The sequence below is a fragment of the Simochromis diagramma genome, unplaced genomic scaffold, assembly GCF_900408965.1.
Source record: "Simochromis diagramma unplaced genomic scaffold, fSimDia1.1 OVJJ01000079.1, whole genome shotgun sequence".
In the NCBI taxonomy this organism is placed as follows: Eukaryota; Metazoa; Chordata; class Actinopteri; order Cichliformes; family Cichlidae; genus Simochromis; species Simochromis diagramma.
The window spans coordinates 3,300,994-3,324,649 of NW_024387075.1; the positions used below are offsets into that span (position 1 = coordinate 3,300,994).

The window sequence follows — 23,656 nt, forward strand, 5'->3', positions numbered from 1 at the left end:
ACTTTACTGTTGACCTCTCATACAAGTGGAAATCTCAGAAAAAGAGAACAGCAAACCAACAGAGAAAAACAGAGTAAACCTTTACATTTAACATTTTACCCCTGCACACAGGATGCCCTAGTTCTGAGAAGTAGTAATAGAAGACCTCAAAAGACACTACCAGAAAGGAACTGCTCCTTCTAACTCAATAAGCTAAGAATTGCTCTGAAAGTACAAAAGTATTAAAAGCGAAACAGGGACACTAGGAAGGAGAAAATCTAGCAACAATCTGACAAACCTAAAGGCCTGAATTATTGTTGCCTCTAAATAATTCTGTTTCTAGGCCTCCTGATTTATTCTACTTTATCATTTATTTGGAGAGGACAGAGAAACGCCTGTTTCACGTAGTTCAAATGAATCAAATTTCTCCCTTTATTTTCTGCCCTGCTTTGGTCTCCTCCAAACCTCTATGTAACATGAGCATTTTGAGGCTACGATGTTTGACTTCCTGGTAGCAGATACCACACTGTTCTTTTGGATTTTTGCAGCATTTCTTGAAGACCACAGCTTTCAGTTGATGATAAGAAAATACGGTAACAGAATGATTCACACGGCAACAAAAATGAAAAGTGGGAACAGTTATAAGCAAAAGAAAAAGACACAAAATAACATTATTTTTAAAAAAAGGAATAAAAGGCTTATATTTCACAGGGATAAAGACATAAAAATACACAATGGATATCAGTCGCGCCTTCTTCGAGGTGTAGCGATACAAATATACCAACAGACTAATTATAGCTTCGCTCACCACAGGTGTGCAATAACATTTACATCAATCATTTTCTTTAGTTTCCAGGGCCAATGGTCCGTTTCTCTAGCCTTTAAACACGTCACCCAGGAAGTACATAGTAGTTTTTTTTTTTTAAAATACTGATATTCACATACTAAGAAATACTACCAAAAAACAAGAATTAGAGCAAAATTTGTAATATATAAGTACCAACAGTGTTGTCTTCACCTCCTCCGGTTGACGCACAACTTTACACAGCACCACTGCAGATGTCAGACAGTAAAAAAACACGTGGATCCATTGCAGAAAAATCTTAAACCTGCATTTTATCTTAAAAAAAGCATGGTAGAAACCATTGATGTAGGCTCATGTCTTCAAAACTGGGTGATATCACGATAGCAACATCGACCTTTGATACCATCTATGGGTATGTATGATGCAGCTAGGCAGCAAACGTTATCAGTCCTGCTAATCTGTAACAGACAGCGTTTATTTATCAGGATAACAAAATAATTTGTGTCTAAAAACATCAGGATTCGCTTAAAGTCCCAGTCTGAATCTGAGAAAGGTCTGCCAGCAACTAGGCCTGTCTTACCCGCTCTGTTTGATCAGCAATAAAAATAAGAAGCCTATTCACCAGAAGTACAGCACTACCTCTGACAAGTTTACAATATTGTTGTCTATTCTGTTTTTCATTTCGCATACTCTCTAAGAGAATACCTGCCATATATACTGTGTGTATATACACACCTTACAGTATTGTTACTGCATTTTTAGATAAAAAAAATCATCAAAATGACAAAAACAGCAACTCTAACTGTACCAAGTTGCTGACAATAAATGCTCTGATAACCAGAAGCGATGAAGTAAGAAAACATTAAGAATGTGAACAAAGGAGTTCAGTGAGATGTGCCACTTAAAATGACTGATTCTCTTATTTCGGATTTATTTTTTTTGAACAGGCAGTTTCCTAATATTGTTCATTTGGGTGTTTCCTTAATAATTGGTGGCATCCTTCTCTGCAAATGACATTGCTCAGTCACAATTAGACGCTGCATTAGGATCCGTAAACACGTAAAAAAAAAAAAAATCGTAATTCGGATGCCTCAAAGATATGAAGATGAAAGAGAATTCTGAATGAAAAGAAAAATGACAACAGATGTAATTTCTTGCAACAATAAAGAAGCGCTGATTTCTAAATAAACTGGTGCCACGAGCTACAACATGACATCACAACAACAATGTCTAAAGTGATGTAAGAATCCAGCGCACGGGGCCTTTATGTCCCATTTGAGTGGACTGAAGTGAGCTGTGAGTCATCTGAAGAGCTGCAAATTAAAATAAAAAGAGAGGGGAAAGAAAAAGAGAAAACTTTTTATTCAAATTAGCATTTTTTTTTTCTAAGTAGGTCATTAGTAAAGAGAGACTCTGGTTAAAGTTAGTCAAGCAGAGAGTGCACAAGCCACAGCTGCACTTTTAGCTTGGTATTGATGTTGTCCTCGGTACTTGGGTCGCCCTTTGACTACACCAGTCGAGTCAAGGATGGGCCATCAATAATTTATATGGCAGGAATACAAGGAGAGATAAGAGATGTATATTGGGAGGAGAGCAGACACAAGATGAGACAGAAAGATGTGGATTTGAAAAAGAGAAGCGAGATGAAGGCAGGCAAGATATTGGGTGCAGGAAAAAAGTAAACATGGGAAAAGAGGGAGAGAGAATGAGCCAAAAGGGCACAGCGCAGGTTAGAATGTGTTCAACGCAAATACACTGTGGGGAAGATGAAGTGGTTATATGACTGTTGGACTCTGGATGGCAGGCAATACAAGAAGCAAAGAAAAGAAGCTTTCCATCAGTGACAGCCCAGGAGAAAGAAATACAAGACAGGGATTTCAGAGGAGGGGAAATAATGACAAGAGAAATGCCTCAATTCACTTGCTCCCTCCAAACAGTGGATATCCATTACCTGTGCCATGAGGGGGAAGACAGAGTCAGAATGCAAAAAAAATAAATGATAAAGGCACTAATAAAAAAGGAGGAAAGATCAATGATAAAAGTCCCCAGGGATTTCCTATGGCCACGTTATTTCACTCTAAGATGCCAAACTGCATAAAAAATGCCCTACTTTATCTTCCACAATGACATTACTTATTCTAAAAAAGAAGAATTTCAGCTTCACTGATCAAAGTATAAGCTGTGGACTTGAAATCTGGAAGTCATAGTGACTCTAGTAGCTTCATACCTCAGGACCATCCCAAATGCAGGTTCTATTAGTTATGTTTCAATTGTTTCATATCGGTGTGATTTAGTAACCTGTTGGTCTCTGCATTGTTGGCATGTGCCTAAATGTTCCACAGTATTTCTTCCTTCCTCACCTATCGACTCCCCCTAAAGTCACTGGCAAAGGCTTGTTTACTCCAAATACTTCCATTTTATCCTTCTGAAAAGGGAGTCCAAATTACATTCCCAGGACATCCATCAAAAATGAGCCAAAGTCCCGGTTTTCCAGAGCATTTCTTTTGACTCCAGAAGAACTTGCTTCCCCTAGTATATGAGCTTAAATCAAAGCGTTACACTGCATTTCGAAAAGGGTTTATAGGGAGATGCTGTCCTCCTGAAGAATCGGCTTACGTTTTGTCTGTGCCTCGGGACAGATTGCTCAATATTTTAGGCAACCTTCTTCTCAAGCGCGAAAGCCAGCAACCAGGACACGCAGGTCTCACATTTAAAGCTGCTGACGGAGTTTTTCTTGTGTCCAGGGAAGCAGTGATGACATATGTTAATTATTAAAGCGGGTGGCAAGCCCCTTTAAGTGACTAATCTCTGTCCTTAGCTGAGGCAAATCAAATACAGCCCCAGCTCTTTTCCATCCACTGCTTCTAATCAGTTCCTGATTAACACTTGGCAAACGAGTAGACAATCAATGCCACTCTCAGAAAGCAGCGAAGCAGTGGAATCAAGGCTTTGAAGGATGATACTTTAACAGCTTCAATCATGGCAATAGGCGTTAATACAAGATGCTGTACAATGAAATTCAACTGATATATAGGCATTCCTCTGGTGCTTGGTTTCAGTGTTGATGTTCTAAAAAAAACCATGTGAAACGATTCTGATGTGCAGCTGAATATCTCTTAAAGCCTTTTGCCTGCAGCTATTGACAGCAAACAGAAGCATTTTTCTGAAGCTGTCATCCAGTGCCTTCAATCTGTCCTTAACCGTTTTACATCACAGAACTATTCTGATCCTTTTTCCTGAGGTCTTATCACCTTTTAGCTGCTGCATTTCCTTCACTATAGTTCAGAAAGCCTGCTGTGTCTAAACAGAGTGCACACAGTGTTCGCACTGACGTCACGCCTTTGCCATTGTGACTCGTCACAATCAAACAGATAATGATGAAAAAATAACTTCTCTGGAGCACTGACTCTGAGCCTCACAGGTGGATACTGGAGTCGAGGTTGGGTTATTGAAATGCTGCATGCACAGCACCAGCAGCATCAACAAGGAAAAGCTTTCAGGTCAGCATTGTGGCAGCAAAAGAGAGCTGCACAAAATGCCTTTTATATGTGCTTCGGTGAGAGGTGCATGTGCAGGCTGACTGCTGCGGCTATTATAAGTTGGTCTTGTTTGCTGAGGCTTTGACTCTTTTGTTTATTTAAAAAAAGTCATTAATTATTTAAATGACAAAAGTTGCAAAGAACACAGCTAATTTAGCCACGTCTGTATAATACTAAGCTATGGCATCCCAGTTACTCTGGTACGTTGGATTGTTTATTCTAAGATTCAGCCGTAGGATAGCTCATTTTATGTGTTCCAGACAGGAACAGCCAGTGACAGACTGCAGCAAGAATTTCAAATTTAAAAAAAAGAAATGCTGAGGCAATGATTGATATAAACCCCTGGTAGAAATTGTGCTGAGAATTTTAAAATCTGAACACACCATCCATCCATCCATCTATCTAATACTTTTTGCTTCAAACTGCCTTATATCTGTGATCACACTAATTTAAAAAGGTGCTGGAAACACATAACAGAGCTGCTGCAGATTTGCTGGCTTCACCTCCATGATACCAACCTGATGCGACTTGAATCCATCCCATTGAGAACTGGTGACAGTGGAGTATAGTGAACTCATTATGATGTTCAAGAAACCAGTTTAAAATGATTTGAGCTTCGTGACGTGCTGTGTTATTGTGCTGGAAGCAGCCATCGGAAAATGGGTACCCTGTGGTCAGTAAGGACATGGTACTCAGGTAGGCTGTGGCATTTAAACGATGCTCAGTTGGTACTAAAGTGTTAAAGAAAATCCATCACAAACCTAATGCGTCAATACAGGCAGGTTGAATTTTATGATTTCATGTTGTTTACAACAATTTCTGAACTTACCATTCGAAAGTTACAGCAGAAATCGAGACTCATCCAATTGCTGAATGTTTTTCTAATCTTCTGTTGTCAAGGTTTGTTGAGCCTGTGTGAATTGTGGCCTCAGTTTCCTGTTCTGATCTGACAGGAGTGACCGGGTGGGTGCTGCGGCCCAGCGGATCAGCAGTAAACCAGCAATTTGTGACATACTCACACCAGTCTTTCTAGCACCAACAAGCATGCCGCATCCAAAGTCACTTTAATCACATTATACCTCATTCTGATGCTCGTGTTGAAATCCAGCAGGCTGTCTTCATCATGTCGACATGATTACCCATATAAACATTGCTGCTGTCATGTGATTGGCTGAATAGATATTGACGTTAACAATCTTTATTCATTAAAAAAAGGTGACATCTTTTAGGGACAGATTCCTCCACACTCTAGGGCAAGGGTTGGCAACCTTTAACACCCAAAAAGCCATTTGGACCCAGTTTCCATGGAAAAGAAAACATTGGGAGCCACACATACTTTTTTGCATGTAAAATGAAGACAACACTGTACATATATGTATGTTATCTTACTTTTCTCCATACTTGGCCTACCTGGGGTTGAAAGGTATTTTAAATGATACATTTTTTAAATTTCATTCAAACTGTGAGTCTTCGGAACAAAACTCCTTTACATTGTGTGCTTTTTATTCCTACTGTTGGATTTCCATTTCCATTATAATCATGTCTTGAAAAAGAGTTGTTTAGTGTGACTTTTGGAATTGATTGGGGGAGGTAAGCTGCACAAATTTGCCCAAACTAATTTGCATCTTAAAAATATTTTTAATCTGACAACCAGCCAGATTGGGCAATTTTCATGTTTTTTCAGCACAGCCCAAATGAGTTTTTCTAAACAAGCCTAGTAATGTCACACTTTGTGCCACTGTGATTTTTCCAACAAAAGAAACTCTCACACTATCAGAGCGTGCACCCAGCTCTATATGTTGTCCTAAAGAGCCAGTGAAGCCTTTGTAATATCACAGATGTTCACCTGAGGCTAACAGTGCTCAGAGGGATTGTAAACCTTTGCAAGAAGCCTTTTTGGATTTTATGATAAAAACCCCTCAACTGACACTGTTTTATCAGACACGAGGTGAAATACTCTCTACAGATAAGTAACCACACTTAGTTTCTATTTTTCAATCCATAACACCAGAACCACTGATGTAGGCATTGCATGTACCTAAGACATTAGGCTAGCTCTTACTGTGCTGCATCTTAAGAAAATAAATATATAATCTGAGGCAATAAAATATACCTAGGAGTCCAACTTCAAGTAGGCTTGAACTTGTTGAATTAACAGGAAGGAAAAATGTAGTTCAACTGAGAGGTGAAACTGAAATTAGAATCCCTCTGACGTGCAGGCATGACTTGAAGTCATAAAAACACATACGCAATCAGTCACTTTGACTTTCAGATTCTTTTGCCCCGTCTTTTACCTCAGAGTAGAAACACGCTGTCCTGTTATGTAAACTCTGATGAAACCAGGTTTCTTCAGTGTAAAAAGAATTCTTGAGGAGACTAAGATGTAAGTTGTAGAATAATTTACTGCGTTAACTCAGTACTAAGCAGAACTGGGGCAATCTCACGGTTTTCCACCTCATATTCTGAGACTATCCTTCCACTGGGACCATTTGAACATAGTTCAGACAAATATTCTGTTCATCCTCTCATTCAGATAGGATACTTCCTAATCTTTTTCCTATGGCTCAGCTTTCTGACTTTCATCTGCCTGCAAACACAAGTAAACACACTCTAGGCAGGTGCCAGAGAAAGGGTTCAAGGTCACCAATACAGACAGGCACCCTAAAGAGGTATTGCTATAGTGCAGAGCCCCTAGACTTAACCCTAGACCTTTTGTTAAAATCCCCATCCTGCCATACTTTACTTGTGGATGTTGATAATGTTGGTAGTGGTTTATGAATGTAATACATGGAGACCCTATTTACAAATCAAAAAACACTTCATCTTTTTTGCTTGTTTTTAGGAATAAAACTCTTCATTATGCTAATTTTGTCCTTATTAGAATCCTCAATTATAAAGCACCGTGATATAAATGCAACATTCTTCATCATATCGGGTTTCAATTACAAGTTGACGAGATTTAAGTATATTTTTGCCTTTTGCCTGATTGCAATTCAAATTACCTATAATAACCATGTTTGCAATTCCTCAACATCATCTGCAGTAATCAAACTGCATATTCCCCCGCTGCACTTATTCCAGCACTCCACAAACAAATGTCTTGTCAGGTTTGCCGATCATCTCAATTTGTCTTCTCATATAAACATCGCCCTGACGTGGGTGTATTTTAGTAACTTGATTAGCCAGGGGTGTTTACTTAATTGCATTACTGCAGTCGGCATGAAATGAAAATTTCTCACGCTTGAAATGTATTCTGACAGTGGTGTGGCATTTTGATATCTTGACAAGCTAAAATGTTTTGATGGCTGATGCCAGAACAGTAATGATGTGGAAAAAGTGGAGCTATCACACGTTAAACAGGGTTTCAGTGGGTTTCATGTACCGTAGATTCCTTTACTGCATGAACGGTTGCTCTTTAGCTGTATTTGAAGTAGATTGTTTACAAGCGGATACATTTTCTCTCTCCCTCCCCGTATCAAGTTATTTCCCAATTTTTCACGTTAAGGCGAACAAAACTGGAACATGGCCAAGAAGACGAGACACTGAAATGAGAGCGCCTGACAGCAGAAACAGGTGCTGGATCTCATGAGAAATGATGCGTGTCAGCAGAATTTACCACGATCCATTCTCTCGCTGGAAAAACTAGATATTAATTTCAAACCCAACCAACAAGATGAAAGGTGTTCCACTTCATTGTTCACAGAGGCATGAAAGTTCACTTAGGATTATTTAATAATGCTTTGCTTTAACCCATCTATTTAGCACATGAATGATTTACAACACAATATATTGCAGCTATGGGTACATAGGAAATGTGTTCAGCAAATTTGTATGGACCATCTGTTCTCTGTAGTCTTTAGAGGCTTGTAAAACAACCCTTAACCGTAGGCCTCCCTCTTAATGACACATTGTGATGCTGATTGCACCTATGCATTCATTCATTAAAAGAAGTAGTTTAAGTCGCTTATTTTTTTTGAGTTGCTATAAACCTCTCCAATAACATTCGATTAACTTGAGTAAGCACAAAAACACCCCCTCTTTATTTTTTAATAAGAGAAAGGTAGGACTGGGTAGCACTATAATTCCTTTTCTTTGGATATGTATGAATAACATGGCATTGCTACTAATTGATTACACTGATGATTCTCTCCTGTATCTGTGCTAACATGAAGCTCAACCCAGCAACCCACTACACTCATGGTGTCACAGCTTTGCATTCTTAACAAAAACCAAAAACAAAGGAATTTCCATGATAACCCCTCTCTGGCATGTACAGCGATAAGAAAAAAACATTTTGTACTTTTAAGTGGAGCCTGACTTGTTCCTCAAAAATAGTTAAATCAACTGAAAAAGGCCAAAAGACTAAACCATCCTATGAACTGAAACATAAAAACATAAACCAAAAGCACAACTTACATTTTGAAACTTAACACATTACAGACTGACAGTAACGGCCTATTTAGTCCATCACAGGCATGATATGAAATTAGGGCAGTTGCCAATGTCTACGTTTACTACTTTGCTTGGCTACTGTGACAAACTGCACCCCATTCACACACTGTCAGGGAATCTTTCTGGCAGCTTAATGGTTAATAAATAAATGATTGGTTTCCAGATTTTGTATTTTTTTTAATTTTTTGATGTGTGCACTATTCCTCTGCAGGTCTCAACTACAACCTGGTTTCCTAAATTGACACTCATTCATGAAAGCTTTGAGAATATCTGACTTCCTCTGTCATCTGTTGTCTGATTAACTTCAGGATTTAAGTTTGGCATGACTTCATTTGGTAGTTAGTCCTGGGATCGATGGGAATAACACTGGTTTTTAAGCTATTTGATTGTAATCCAGTAAATATAGGAAAATTCTACCATCATGGAAAATGTTTAAGAGAAACTATCTCATTACTGTTTTTATATGCCAGTTTATTTTACTGTCAAAATAAAATGAAATGTAAGCTAAGTGGTTATGTACATTTATAAATGTAAATATGTACAACGGACATCAAAGTTTGACTGGAAATCAGTCAGTCAAGATCCACTGATTGAATCTATTCCAGTGATTTTGGTTATATCTCATAGTACCACATTTTTTATTAGGTCTGATTGGATCTGTTCATTTGCATAAGGAAAAGGCATGAATTAATATTTATAAAGGATATTTAATATTACATGTTTTGTACATCAAGACTTCTTTTTTTCTACATCAGTGGCTCATGATTTAGCTGCTTGTTTCCAAACCATTAACTAATTGTTTGCACTAATTGTTTGTCTGAGATTAACAGTCGCAAAAACATGTGGCCAGTATTTCATATTAAGCTTTTCGGTGTTACAGTACAACAAGAAACAGGGACACTATTATATTTTAATGTTATATTTTAATGGCCAATACCCTTTTGGTGTAGTGGGTAAGCCTGGCCATAGCTCTTTGTGACTTCCTTTTTACGATTGCATTAGCTCACCTTGACGGGTCCCAAAGTGCACAAGCGTATATGTAATTACTGCTACCCATGACAGACACCTACTGAGGAAATATCTCATCTTGCTCTTACCTCATAAGTACCAACATGTAGAGCTGAGGACACAAATGATCCTGACAGGATGAGCTACACTCTAGAATGATGCTCATGTTATGATGAAGCCACAGCAGAACAAAGCCCAAATCGCTTGCTTTTTATGCCGCTTATCGGCTTTCTTGATTTTACGAGAAGGCTGAACAAAACTCCTAAGAAGAGGCTTCATGCAGTCACCAAACATTAAGGTAAATGACAATGAATGAAAGCTTTGTGATTCTGACAGCAGAAATAAGTTTCTCAAATCCACTGGTGTTGCAGTTTTGTAATCGGGCATAATTACACAAGAAATTTTCTTAAATTCAATTTATTTTCCACAGATAACAGAAAAACAACTAAATGGAGAATTATGAATGAGGAAAGCAGTTCATATTAATGAAGTCTATAAAAAAACAACAACAATCTGTTTATACCGTAAACAACTTAAAAAGCAAATTTTTAGTAGTGCAACTTTTTCATTGCTGAATTATGCAATCATCTAAATGCAGATCAGATTTGCATCATTTATATTTTTAGTGACAACATAAAGGCTTTAGTTATTTAAGTTCAGAGGATTTTAATAGAACATAACTGAATAAACAATAGTAGCACTTGTAGAGCTGTGTATTATATCATATGATTAGCAGTTCACCAAACTGCCTGTTTATTCCTCACCTCACTGAGAGCTGTGAAGTTTGTTGTTGTCATTGTTGTTTTCTTTTTGTCTGAACTTTCATTGTTAATCCCTCTAAGAGTATGGCTTCACAAGACAAGTTGCCTTTAATGGTCTTAAGAGATATACTCTTGACTTAAAGTTGTCACTATTATGTTAATTTTCCTTTCTCTCAACCCCTCAATTTAAATCTAAACTCCTAATGTCACTATTGTCGCATTTTCTTAGCAGAAGCAGATGGAGCACGCCGAGGTGAAATCATTCCAGCTGAAAAGTGAATATGATAAGTGTTCCTAAAAAAAGAACATCACAGGCTGATGACACAGAGCAGTTTAAGAGTATCGGAGAGCAGAGTTCTTCTTTTCATTTTAACTCATATATGTCAAAATGAAACATTTTTGCTACAGGGCCTTTGTTGCAGACTGTGTTTGAACTCAAAAATCCCAGCAGATGCAGAAGTCTGCTGGGTATCAGTGTTGGTGTCAAGCAGATATTGGATTTGAATCTTAAATCAAAGAGCATTCTTACTTCATAGATATGTCTATTTGATTGATTTCATTTCAGCCGCTCACACAGTAAAGGAGTCTGTGTGTGTCTCAGCACTCACAACCAAATATTGATATCTGGTGGTTTCATTCTGCAGTGGACGGCTGTAAAACCAATACAACTGTACAATCTACTGCAGTGTACAGGAAACTAATGTAATAAGCTTTCTAAATCAGTGTACACAAACAGCTTTTTCATTATTGATTGGTTAGGACGAGAGGTCCTATCAATATAGTTGTGCAACAGCTTTATATGGACCCCGGGGGTAACTTATCAAGAACCCGGAGGAGGAACGGCCAATAATTTGAATCACTTGTATTGACCTTTTCAGTGTTACCACTTTCCAGTGGTTGGTTTCCAAGTATTTACTCTATTACTTGCACTTTGGTTGAGACCTTTTAACACCCGTTTCGCATGTCTGGAGATTAAAGTCTACAAACTGTTGCTTACAAACACCTCACATTATTCTCGATGCCTCCAACTTGAAGGTTCTTCCTGATCAGCAGCTTGCAGGTATGGTTTAAATTATGTGTGCTGAACTCACCGCTGGGACGTATTGGAAATTGTGTTTGATAAGGGCCCCTTGTTTTGTTGATTTTTTGATACTGGGCTTGTGAATGACAAATAGAGAAAGACTGATTTTGGGGTCTTGAAGCTGCTGCTATAAATGATAAAAGGTTTGAAGTGAAATTCTTTCAACTTGCCAAACGGATCCTGGAATTTCCACTTCCCCTTCAGCTCTCCATGCATGAATGTTATTGGTTGAACTGGCTTTCTCCTGATATTTCCTTCTTTAGGATACTTTGGAGAAACAATACACTGTCCACACACCAGACGTCATTTAAATATGTGATTTACACTAAGCGCTTATTTTCTTGGCATAGTATTGTGCTAACAAGCACTGGATTAACTGACTACACTTAAGAGGTGTGAGAGGCTCATTAGCCTTTATACTTAATTTAATGCAGAGACCTTTGTTGTTATGAGATTAGATTTTCTCTGCGGCTCAACTAATAATACAGCTACTGTGACGTATGATATTATTGGTAGCAGTATGCATCACATTGTACTTCTTATAGTGCTGGCAGTCTCCTGATCCCTAAACAAAATAGTGCAAGTGATCTGCTGTTTCTGTTGCTTTGTTGGTGCTTGTCCGATGGGGTAATTTTCCCGCGAGGTGATAAAAATGCCAAGAGGACAAGGCAGTAAACCCACATGGAGATAGTATAAAGCACCATACATCAATTTTCAGTACCACCACCCCACCCCGAGTCAGACTTATTTTTATTCCCTTTGACATTCTGAGCCACGCTGGGTCCACTGAAGTTAACCTCACAGGACCTTTTCATCATCCTTAGTAGCCAACAAAGTGAAACAAACGATGACCATTTCAGGTGCATGCAAGATGTGTGGGCTGTTGCAAGTAGCTTGCAGCTACATCACAGAGCTTTTTATCAGTGCTAAAGCAGGTGTAATAAAGCAGACCACTAAGCGTGACCATCCCTGAAGACGGGGATGGAGTTCATCAAAATGTACCTACTGCTGCACTCGGTTTAAGTTATGGTAACTGGAGGGCTTTGCATATGGGAGGAATGACATTGTCTTGTACTCCCAGCAGCTTCCAGGATGTTATTATAGTGATGGAGGAGGTGTTTGTACGTCTGTACTCAATAACATTTCTGTTTGACATCATAACACAGTAAATTCTCCCCAAATAATAAACACCCCACAGTGTTTCTTTTGGGTGGAAAAAAATCTATATTATAACAAGACATTTCAGACTTTTACACTATGTTCTCCTACAACTAAAAAACCTACTACTTGTTTAGGTACAGCTAACTAAAACGAATAATCACCCTCTTGCACTGTGACAACGGCTCGGCAGCCCTTAATTGGATAAGTGGATGGATGGATGTCAAATATCTTGAAACTGCTTAAAGCTGTCATGTTCCCCGTGGATTCCCCATCCTTTGTTGTTGTTTCTAGTGTTATCTTATTCCCATTTCCTTGCTCGCTTGTCTCTGTCATCATGATTAATGTTTGTCTTCACATTTCAGTGTCTTCATGTTTCTGTTACTTATTTTTCTTCTGGTCACATCATGTTTTTTTTGATAAATTTTGGTTTTACTTCCCATTTTTGTTCCTTTCCCTCCACTGTGACTGTGACTTTCATCTGCAGCCGTCTGTAACTCCTTTGCACCTGTACATATCTAATTACCATCTGCTTGTGCTCTGTGTGTTGTCCTTGTACTTTATTTTTTTCCTTTTCTTATTGGACTTTGATTCTTCATTTGATGGCCAATAGCAGCTCATTTTATCAGCTGTGCCTAATCTGGATTCTGTATGTGGTCTTTCTAGACGCAGCACGTAACAAGAGTGTTTTTTATGATTTAATGTTCAGTCAACAATGAGACTAAAGCTTGTTATAAGTAAAATCAGTTAGCATGCTACCCTGTAGGAAAGTGCATTATGCTCTGAGCACCAAACATGCATCTATCATTTGCTTTATGCAGGTTTTTTACCAACAGCAGCAGTGAAGCAAATTGTGCATTAACTAACAGGTTTGTTTCCAAGTTAGAAGACATTTTTCAATCTGGAAACTGGAGCTGAACTTCCACCTGGAGCCATTTCAGGTTTGTTTTGACCATCTATGCTTGATTAAGAGTTAAAGTAATGGTTTGTGTTCAAACAGGCCCTTTTAAAAAAATGTCTAAAAGCTCGATTTTCTAGATTACCACAGAGCTGAGTTCCATCCAGTATTAAAGTGACATCACACGGATGAAAGAATAACTACATCATAAAAACAGCTTACACAAAAATGACTTATGCGGTCGTTTCCTGAGGGGGTCTTTGTAATATTCAAATTTTTTTGTAATCATTTTTCCATTAGGGTACAGTTTCTACTATATAAAGGTACAATAATACTTTTAGGTGTCCTGCGTCCGGCTGTTTAAAAAGCGAGAGAGTTCACCCTGTTAATGGCCACCCATTCTTTACTGTGAATGATTTCCCACAGTGCCCAAGCTCTGCAGAATCCCTAACATTTTTTTAAAACTTTGTTCTGTCGTTAATCGCCTCCTGGGTAGACAAAACTGAATTATTTAGAGGTTGAATAATGGGGTACACTCAACATTAGGGAACACAGATACTAAGGTGAGGCGTGACACAAGACAACATTCATTAAAGGCTAAACAGAGTACCGCTGATTGGATGAAAGCCCAGAGGAACCTGCAAGTCCACAAGTATTCAGAGAATTAGAGTACCAGAGACAAACTGTGGTGGAAATATGACACATTAAGCAATTCTATGATCGTGCCAGAATTATAGCAGCGAAGACATAAAAGCCAGAACAAAGGAGACGCAGGTCCAAGGTCTACGGCTGGAAACATCATCCGAATAAAAACACAAGGAAATATCAAAGTAGGTTGTTGTTTAACAAAATCTACAAAGAAATTACTACCAGGGTTGTCCTTGGCCTAAGTCTTTGGTGGTAGCGGTCTCTGTCCCAGCACATGAATAATGTAATGGAAGCAGTTGTGAAATTTCCAGTAATTAATTACAAGGCTCTACAGTTTGCGTCCACTTCACTTGCCTGTTTCTCTGTTAAATACCTCTTGATGATTAAATGATTAATGATTTCAATCGATGAAATCAAAGGCATGAAAGAAAAATACGAGCATAATTTTCTCATGAAAATGGTCCAACTTCAGCTTGCTTGAGGCGTTTTCTTAATTTTACATTACAATGAAAAAATGCTTTTATTTCTTTTGTTTAGGAACTGCTTATAAGACGAACAGTCTCTGTGGCTTTCAATTATTGCTACGAGTAATGATAATTTATTGATTAAAAAAAAGCTGAATGAAATCAAGATTTTTATCTCCAGTAATGAAATAAAAATACTTTGTTGCATGTTACACAAAATATTTAAAGGGGGAACCATTAAATTATACAAAAGCAAATTGTTTTTATTGTTCACTGCAGTTTAATTTGCCCACTCATTTTTGTTCAATTTCTAATTGTAATTTTAGTTGTGATGACCAACATAAAGGAACTGCGATAAAAAGCAATATATTTTAAAATATTTATCCATTGATTGCATTGACCCAGACTTACTCTGCAGTGTAATTCGCTGAGTAATCTCACTAATCTCATCAAGTCTGATTAAAACCCACTGTCAACATGATGTCTGTTATTCTCAGTTTGATGGATGTTTGTGGACAGAACGCAGAGAGTGCCGGTGCTTTCATCTGTGTCTTTACCGTTAAACAAGGCATAAATCAAGCTGTTTTACTGATTGTTAAAATTTCATACCTATTTCAAAAGCCAGCCCTCAAGCCCATAATTAAAACTAATATGTGAGGAATTTAACATATCCGTTCAATTCATTAATAAAACCTCAGCTGAAAATGTGAAGGGATTACAAATTCATATTAGCAGAGGGATGGCTCATCACCTTATTTACTCTTGTCTGACTTGTTTATTTACAACGAAATTCCTCCAAAATAGATGAGCAGAGATGAAATATGATTTATTAACAAGGAAAGGAAACTGTGACACAGACATCTCTCCAAAGGCGCGTGTGCACCAGCCCGAGCCCCATTGAGCCATTGTTTATGCAAAATGTCAGCTGACATACGCAGCACTGCTTGTATGAACTTCAAAACAACCTTGCTACTGAGCTGCATCAATTTGGATGCCAGCCCCACTTTGAAACATCGACAATCTCTCTGACATATGAAGGGCATGCAATGTATTGCAGAGTTTCTTCTACAGTCATTAATATCTTGCACAGGTGAGGAAAACCCATAAAATATAAAATGATGAGAGTAATAGCGGCAACTTACCTCATCCTGGTAGATGAAGAAAAGCATGATAGACAGAATTTCCAGGAAGAAGATGAGCAGGAGCAGGATAAAGAACTGTGGAGACACAAAGTGGAGAGTGAAGACAAATGAGCCATTGAACTCATCATTTATCAGTACAGTACAGAAGGACAACAAAGGAGGATAATAGGAGTCTTTATGTGGAGACTAAATGAATTGGACAATAAAAAGAAGAGAAAACCAGCGTGTTTGAGAGAAAAGTAAGGAAAGAAAGAAATGAGCAGAGACTGTCAAGGAAAGAAGAGTCAGCCAAATAGGAGCGATTGAAGCCTTTATGTTTCTAACTGACAGGTCAAGAGTACTGAGAGAGGCAGAACGAGAAGGAGATGGGCTATCAGTAGCACAGCTTGGGAGAGGTGATATACAGTTTTCTTCTACTTTTAAATTTGTTAGAGGAGCCCCATTTTATTCCTCACCAGTCCCTGCCATCCTCTCCTCTCTATAGAGGCCAGGCGTAGCTGCTTGATGGGCGATACATCTTCTTCCTGCGGGTCCATTTGAGTGCTTAAAACAGTTACGAGCTCATCCATCACCTACTCTGCTAGGACATGGCTCTGTCTCTCACACATGGAAGTGAGTGTCTGAAACGCTGAGGAGTGAAACATTTTGAGAGGCAACTGTACAATGATCCTGAAGGTCATAAAACTATCTCAATGAAACGGCACCACGATTATCGGCTGATCTCTGGGGACAAATACATGTACACACGTCAGCGTTATGCAGCAATTGAAGATTGAGACTGGTCGAGCTATTCTAGCTGGCAGGCTGGCTTAAAGGTTGCAGGCAGTCAGCTTCCCTGCCCACCCTTTTAAAAAGCTGACATACACTATATCGCGAAAAGTATCCACTCACCCATTCACATCACTGAATTCAGGTGTTGCGATCACAGCTGTGGCCATAGATGTATAAAAATCGAGCACCTAGGCATGCAGACTGCTTCTGCATTTATGAAAGAATGGGTTGCTCTCGGGAGCTCAGTGAATTCTAGCGTGGCGCCGTGAGTGATGAATCATGCTACTCTGTCTGACAATCCGAAAGATGAGTCTGGGTTTGGCAGTTGCCAGAAGAACCGCACTTGTCTGAGTGCATCGTGCCAAGTGGAGTTTGGTGGAAGGGGGGATTATGGTGTTGGGCTGTTTTTCAGGAGTTGAGCTCGGCTCCTTAGTTCCAGTGAAAAGAGCTCTTAAAGCTTCAGCATATTAAGACATTTTAGACAATTTCATGCTCAAAACTTTGTGGGAACAGTTTTGGGATGGCTTCTGAGAGAGCATCAGTGCACAAAGCAAGGTCTATAAAGACACGGATGAGTGAGTTTGGTGTAGAAGAACTTCACTGGCCTGCACAGAGTCCTGACCTCAATCCTTTGGGATGAATTAGAGCAGAGATTGAGCGCCAGGCCTTCTCAGTATCTGACCTAACAAATGCGCATCTGTAAGAAAATTCCCATAGACTCCTGAACCTTGTGGAAAGCCTTCCCAGACAAGTTGAAGCTATTATAGCTGCAAAGAGTGGGCTGACATCATCTTAAACCCTATGGATTGAGAATGGGATGCACGTCAAGCTCATATGCGTGCGATGACAGACGAGTTAATACTTTTGGAAATAGAGTGTATCACAACCACCTCTAAAGGAACCCGTTTTAAGGAGAGGCTGAGCGTGCGACTGCTGTGGTGACCTCAACTGCAACAATTTTAGAGCCTTATTTATGGGACAATTTAATGTTAATGGATTTTTTCCCTCATTCTTAAATCAAATTCACATTTTCTTGGAACTTTGTTTACATAAAGTCACTTTCTTGTTACTTTGCGACATGAAATCTAAGCCTCATATTTGTCTGCGTATATTTGTTGACACCCTTAAACGAGCTGAATGAGCTGTCAGCTTTCGTGTTGGTGATGCTCTCAGATGTGCCGTCAACTATATCTTGTTTTGATATTGAAGAAAGTGTAAAAATAATTTTCATGCAGGGTTTGGAGTTAAAGAGATTCTTTTATGGATATCTGTTTGCTTTATTTGATTCATGTAAGAGAGCTGACTGAGCCATGAGGGACAGAAATGAGCTTTTAAGTAAATTGTGACAAGCAGCAAGCAGAATTTGTTCTTTTCCTTTTCTTAAATAGGACACTTGAGAGGTTCGGGAAACAAGTTAAGAGCCGGCATTTGGACTGTTAGTGCTGCTTCGTACCAACCCTTAGGTAAGCATTTTAACAATATCATTATGCACTGAAATGAGCATGGGAGCATACTAACCTTAGCATGTAGCTCAAAGCACTGCAGCGCAGCATTACTTTACACTCTTGTCTGGGTTTTTTCAACTCAGACAGAAACACTGAAAGAGCATCACAGAGGGTTAAAACACAGTACAAGTAAAGTTTTCATGGCTCCTGTGTCCTCTGTGTATTCCAGGTGTTTTCTTGACAGTGGATGTGAGTGTTGCTAGTTCACAGGACTGGCATCAAGTGGGCCCCTAAGGTCTTTTGGCAGCACCTGCATGAATGAATCACTAAGCATGGAAGGGATGAAAGTCTCAGTGGCAACCCTGGAAGGTGATAGACCGACTAGGTATCAAACTGATGGCAGCATACAACCCACGGTGCGTTTGACTCACTTGTGCTCTTCTTCAAGAGGCGCTCTCAAATAACCATCTGAAATCAATTTCTATTGTTCTGTCAGCCTTCATTGTCTGAGCGATAAAGACCTGCCTTGTGTGAAATTCCAGTAAACACTAATGTTTTTTAGTAGCTAAAGAAGTAAAATAACATTCTCTGATGTGGATTCAAGAAATTTAATATTTTGGGATAATATGATTTTTTTTCTCTCATGAACTACAGTTTTGCAATAAAAAATATCAACAGACAGTTTACGTGTATAATTAACATACACTAATAAATAAAGCAAACACACTCCAGCAAAACTATAAAAATAGGAAGGATCAAGTCTGATTTTCTGCTATTTTGACTTTTGCGATAGTTCTTGGTCTGTTTTGATCCTTGAAGGAAAATAGTTTCCCCTATCCAGCGTTAAGTGAGTAGAGACTGAATAACTGTAGGCTAGAAATTCAAATTTACATTCAGTGCAATGGTCAAACGTTCAGCGCAGGCTGATTTTGCCGTAGGCATTCTTCCCACTGTTATAACTGCATTTACCAATTCTTTGCCACAAGAAGCCAGACGGAGTCCAAATATGAACAGAAAACATTTGTTTATCCCAATAGCAACAGAATTCGGTCATTTTTAGACTTGTACAGAGACACATATACACGCTAACTGGTGTTAAGTAGCATCTTCTTTCGCTTATCCGGGGCCAAGTCGCGGGGGCAACAGCCTAAGCAGAGAAGCCCAGACCTCCCTCTCCCCAGCCACCTCCTCCAGCTTGTCCGGGGGAACACCAAGGCGTTCCCAGGCCAGCTGAGAGATATAATCTCTCCAGCGTGTCCTGGATCTGCCCTGGTGGGACATGCCCGTAAGGCATCCTTGTAAGGGTTTGGGCATCCTTGTCAGATGCCCAAACCATCCTTGACTGGCTCCTTTCGATCTAGAGGAGCAGCAGCTCTAGTCTGAGCCTCTCCCGCATGGCTAAACTTCTCACCCTATCTGTAGGGGAGAGGCCAGCCACCCTTCGGAGGAAGCTCAATTTTGCAGCATGTATCCGCAATCTCGTTCTTTCAGTCACTACCCACAGCTCGTGACCATAGGTGAGGGTAAATTGAGAGCTTCCCTTTTACACTCAGCTCCCTCTTCACTATGATGGACCGGTACAGCGTCCACATCACTGCAGCTGCAGCACCAATCCGTCTGTCGATCTCCCGCTCCCTTCTCCCATCACTCGTGAACAAGACCCCGAGTTACTTAAACTCCTCCACTTGGGGCAGGAACTCATCCCCGACCCGGAGTGGGCACTCCACCCTTATCCAGCTGAGGACCATGGCCTCAGATTTGGAGGTGCTGATTCTCATTCCCACCGCTTCACACTCGGCTGCGAACCATTCCAGTGCAAGCTGGAATGCTAGGTAGCATATGAGGAAAATTCTTCATTCACCAGGTTACTTGGTCTGTAATGTACACACACACACAGCAAGGTATCTTATTTGTCAAATAATTGTATTAGTGCTCCTAGTGGCAACACCCCCAAATTATAAACCCACAATGCAATTCAATTGAGGGAGTTGTAAAAGAAAAAAAATTATACCAGTTTTAAACATGTCCATTTCTGCTGTATTACTGAATATTAAATGGAGGAGGTGTAGAAACTGACTTGCCAATCCCAAGGGGGCCACTGGAAGAACTGCAGTTTTCTGCACTTCTGCTCCAGCTTGATTATTTATTCCTGGAGGTCACAACTTGTTTACAGCTCCTGCTGCTGCTGCTGGAGCCGCTTTTCAGTTTTTACAAGTTTTTTAACATTTTTCTATTTATTTTTTGAAAGTCCTGCATCACAACCCTGATTTGGGAACACTGCATGTTTTAGTGAAGAAAAACGCAAAAATGCTATTTATATCCTCTCTTCAGTCTTTCAGTGGTTCTCCGTGTTTTTGGGTGTGTCTCGCAGTCTGTGAAATTACAAGCAAGCAAGCGGACATCGTTAAGAAGGAGAAACCGGCACTCGCCAGCGCTCGCAAAACAAACAGACTCATCCCCTGTGGCTCTCTGCATATTTCTCCATCACTCTGCTCTTAATAGGAAGTTTTTAACTTCTCCTTTAGGCCACAGGCAAAAACCACTCTCAGTGGAATCGTTCCACCGCAGAATACTGCTTTCTGCTTTTCTAATATAATACAAGAAAGCTATTAAATAAGCTTGAGGAATTTCAAGCTGCTGCTTTCAGTGGGTTACTATTATCAAAGGGCTGAAGAAATTAACTGTAAGTGATGAAAATCCATTTGTGAACTGCATAGAAATACTAATAATAATAAAAGCAATAACAGCGTGCCAGTTACGTCGAGTGCAGAAGTATCAAGCAGTTGCTTTCTTGATGACATACAATTCATTTAATAGGACAGAAGCAACTTCCCAGTACTTAACTTTCATAGCAAAATGTATTTTTCTGTATAAAAGTGTTGTTTTAATTCAGACGTAAAATAGGAACTTTTTTTTTTTCCAATTTGCTCTGCAAGGATGTTGTCTAAGAACACTCAAATGTTACATGCAGCAGGCAGTGGAGATACATTTTTAGATCCTCATGTTTTAATTGTGCCGTAGTAGCTTGAGCTCAGACTTGTAATGATGTATGTGCAAATGACGTGGAAGCAACACATCACCACCAAACCTTAAAACTGAAGTGGGGTTGTTTTGTTCTGTCTGTGCACTTGCAGCAATAAATTATTAGAAACAAAGACTTGGATCCCATTACCGAAGCAGACTCAATATGTTTCCCCTGAAATGTCATTATTCAAACTGAAATAGGTTATTCTGTTTACAGCAGTGGCTTCCAGCCGCATAAGTACAGAAAAAAAAGATTTATAGAAGATCAAAGTAAAAGAAAGCAAAATGAGGCTTTTATGGAGTGAAAACATTACAGCTTACAAATTTGTCGTCAAACGAAGCTGATTTTTTAAATAGTTACTCTGATTCTTTGCTTAAGTAAATAAGTCAGTGCATTAGTAGCACTGTAGCCAGTTGAAGAGGATCTACTGTTAACACACACAGAGACATGAAATCTTATAAGCAGCCCTGTGCATTCGCTGCTTTTGTAAGGGGTCACAAAGTGGGATGTCATATAAAATTTACCCTTAGGAGTTACAACAATGGAGCTTAAATGGAGGAGTAAGACATTTATAATCGATAAGCACAAGTACTTCTATAAGCAAGATAAAAGTCAAATGGCTTTATTCCAGTTGTGGCAGGCTGGTGTCCTGCAGGTTTTGCTTCCATTACAGTTTTTCGTTCCATGCGAGCTAATGAGCCACAGCTGGCTTGTATCTCGCTGATGCCTTCAGGGAGCAGCAAAAAACTGCAGGACACCAACTCTGGATAACAAGAATAGATGTCTTTTTTTTTCTTTTTTTTTTTAAGAAAAAAAGTGTTGTATTTAAGTAGAGTATTTCAAAGCACGTGTTGTAATTACTCACTTGAGATCTGGGATTTATTTTTCTCTTCATTTAGCTCTAATATAGCTGAAGAACAGTAGCTTTTATTGGTCTATAAAGACTAAAAGTGAATCGAACACATTATGAAAATTTATGTAATGGACTCCAGAGGGTTCCTTGCATATATGCTCGTGTTATTTACATCATGACTTGTTTGGGCAGCACTGCTGATATGGCTCTGCAGCACTGAGTGGCGCCTTAGGATGAGCTGTTCTCAAAGTCTAGGCATGGCGATCAATGCATGCTGTGATTTCCTTGCAGTATGAAAGCATCAGTAGCTCTTTGTGTCTTGACAGACCAGACCAGCAAGACTGGCGAAGCAGTCACGTCAGCCACACAGTCCATGAGAGCCTCCAAAATCAATATCTGAGCCCTTTAGGCCTTTAGCGTACATGGAGGGAAGCGTTTGAGGTGATAGCCTTGTTGTTTTCATGCGGTGGGTCTAAAATTTTTACAGTTTCTATCCCTCAGACCCATGTGAGGCTGTTCAGTGCAAACAGCCTGCGTCCACTTTCATGCAGTGATCTCACCTTTCTTGATTATCTGTCGGAAGAACCGCCACATTTCTTTAGTGCCCTTTGATTCAAAATATATTGACTTTAGAAACTGACTGGTTTGAAACATGGCTTTAATTACCCATTTCCTTGTTGAAAATGGAAGCGTCCCCAAATGGCTCATATTTTCAAATTAAATGGACAGGGTATTGGATTTGTGTGCAAATCTGTTTTAATGACCAGAGTTCACATGGAACTCCAGCTAAAAACACCTTTCTTATCAATAAGTACATTTGTCTATCTGTAACATGTTTTTGTGACTTAGACGCAACAATTACACAGAAAAATTAATCATAAATTACTGATCATCTTAATTCCTGTTTGTGATTGGTGCAAGGAAATGTGATATTCCTATTTCCACAAAAGACATGTTTATTCCTGGTATCACTTATAAATGTCAGTGTTATAAAACATATTTTATTTGCTCATAAGCTGGAGGGCAATGCTCCATTTTTGCACTATGTCAGTAGAGTCAGAGGAACATGAACAACAATCTGACTTGTAAGTGTTCAAACTTTGTCCAACGCTTCCCTCTGCGTATGCTAAGTACTAATCTTGCACAGCAATCTCACTTGATAAACAAGTTTAATTACCTTGTTTTGCTATACTACTTAGCAGCTCTTCACCAAATCAAAACAGCTTACAGTAGGGCGAATGGATTGTATTTACTTCTCTGAAGTATTTTTATTTGATGTAACAGCAAATGGTGGCGCAGACACCACAGACAGTAAGTTAACACAATGGTGGGTCATGCAGGGAGATTTCTTGTTATTTCACAACAACCTCCAATCCAACAGCTCCATTTTTTGAATGGCCGCTTGTGGCTGGTTCAAATAGTGAATGAAGATGTTTATAGCCTGGTAGAAATAGACTTTATAGCTACACTGACCGGCCACTTTACTAGTGATACCTTGCTAGTATCCGGTTGGACCCGCTTTGGCTCTCAGAACCTTTTTAATTCTTTGTGACAAATTCAACAAGGTGCTGAAAACCTTTCTCTGAGATAGTGGTCCATATTGAGTTGATAGCATCACACAGTTACT

The 23,656-nt window shown here is 39.3% G+C and overlaps 1 protein-coding gene across 3 annotated transcripts in view; it reads right to left on the minus strand.

Annotated features, from left to right (window-relative positions):
- Positions 1-23,656, minus strand: part of tspan4a (tetraspanin 4a) — a 159,246-nt gene that overhangs the window by 24,573 nt on the left and 111,017 nt on the right. For all 3 annotated transcript variants that reach the window (XM_040045684.1, XM_040045682.1, XM_040045683.1), the window contains one exon: positions 15,936-16,010. In XM_040045684.1, coding sequence (XP_039901618.1) covers positions 15,936-16,010 — 75 coding nt within the window. The remainder of the gene's footprint in view (positions 1-15,935; positions 16,011-23,656) is intronic.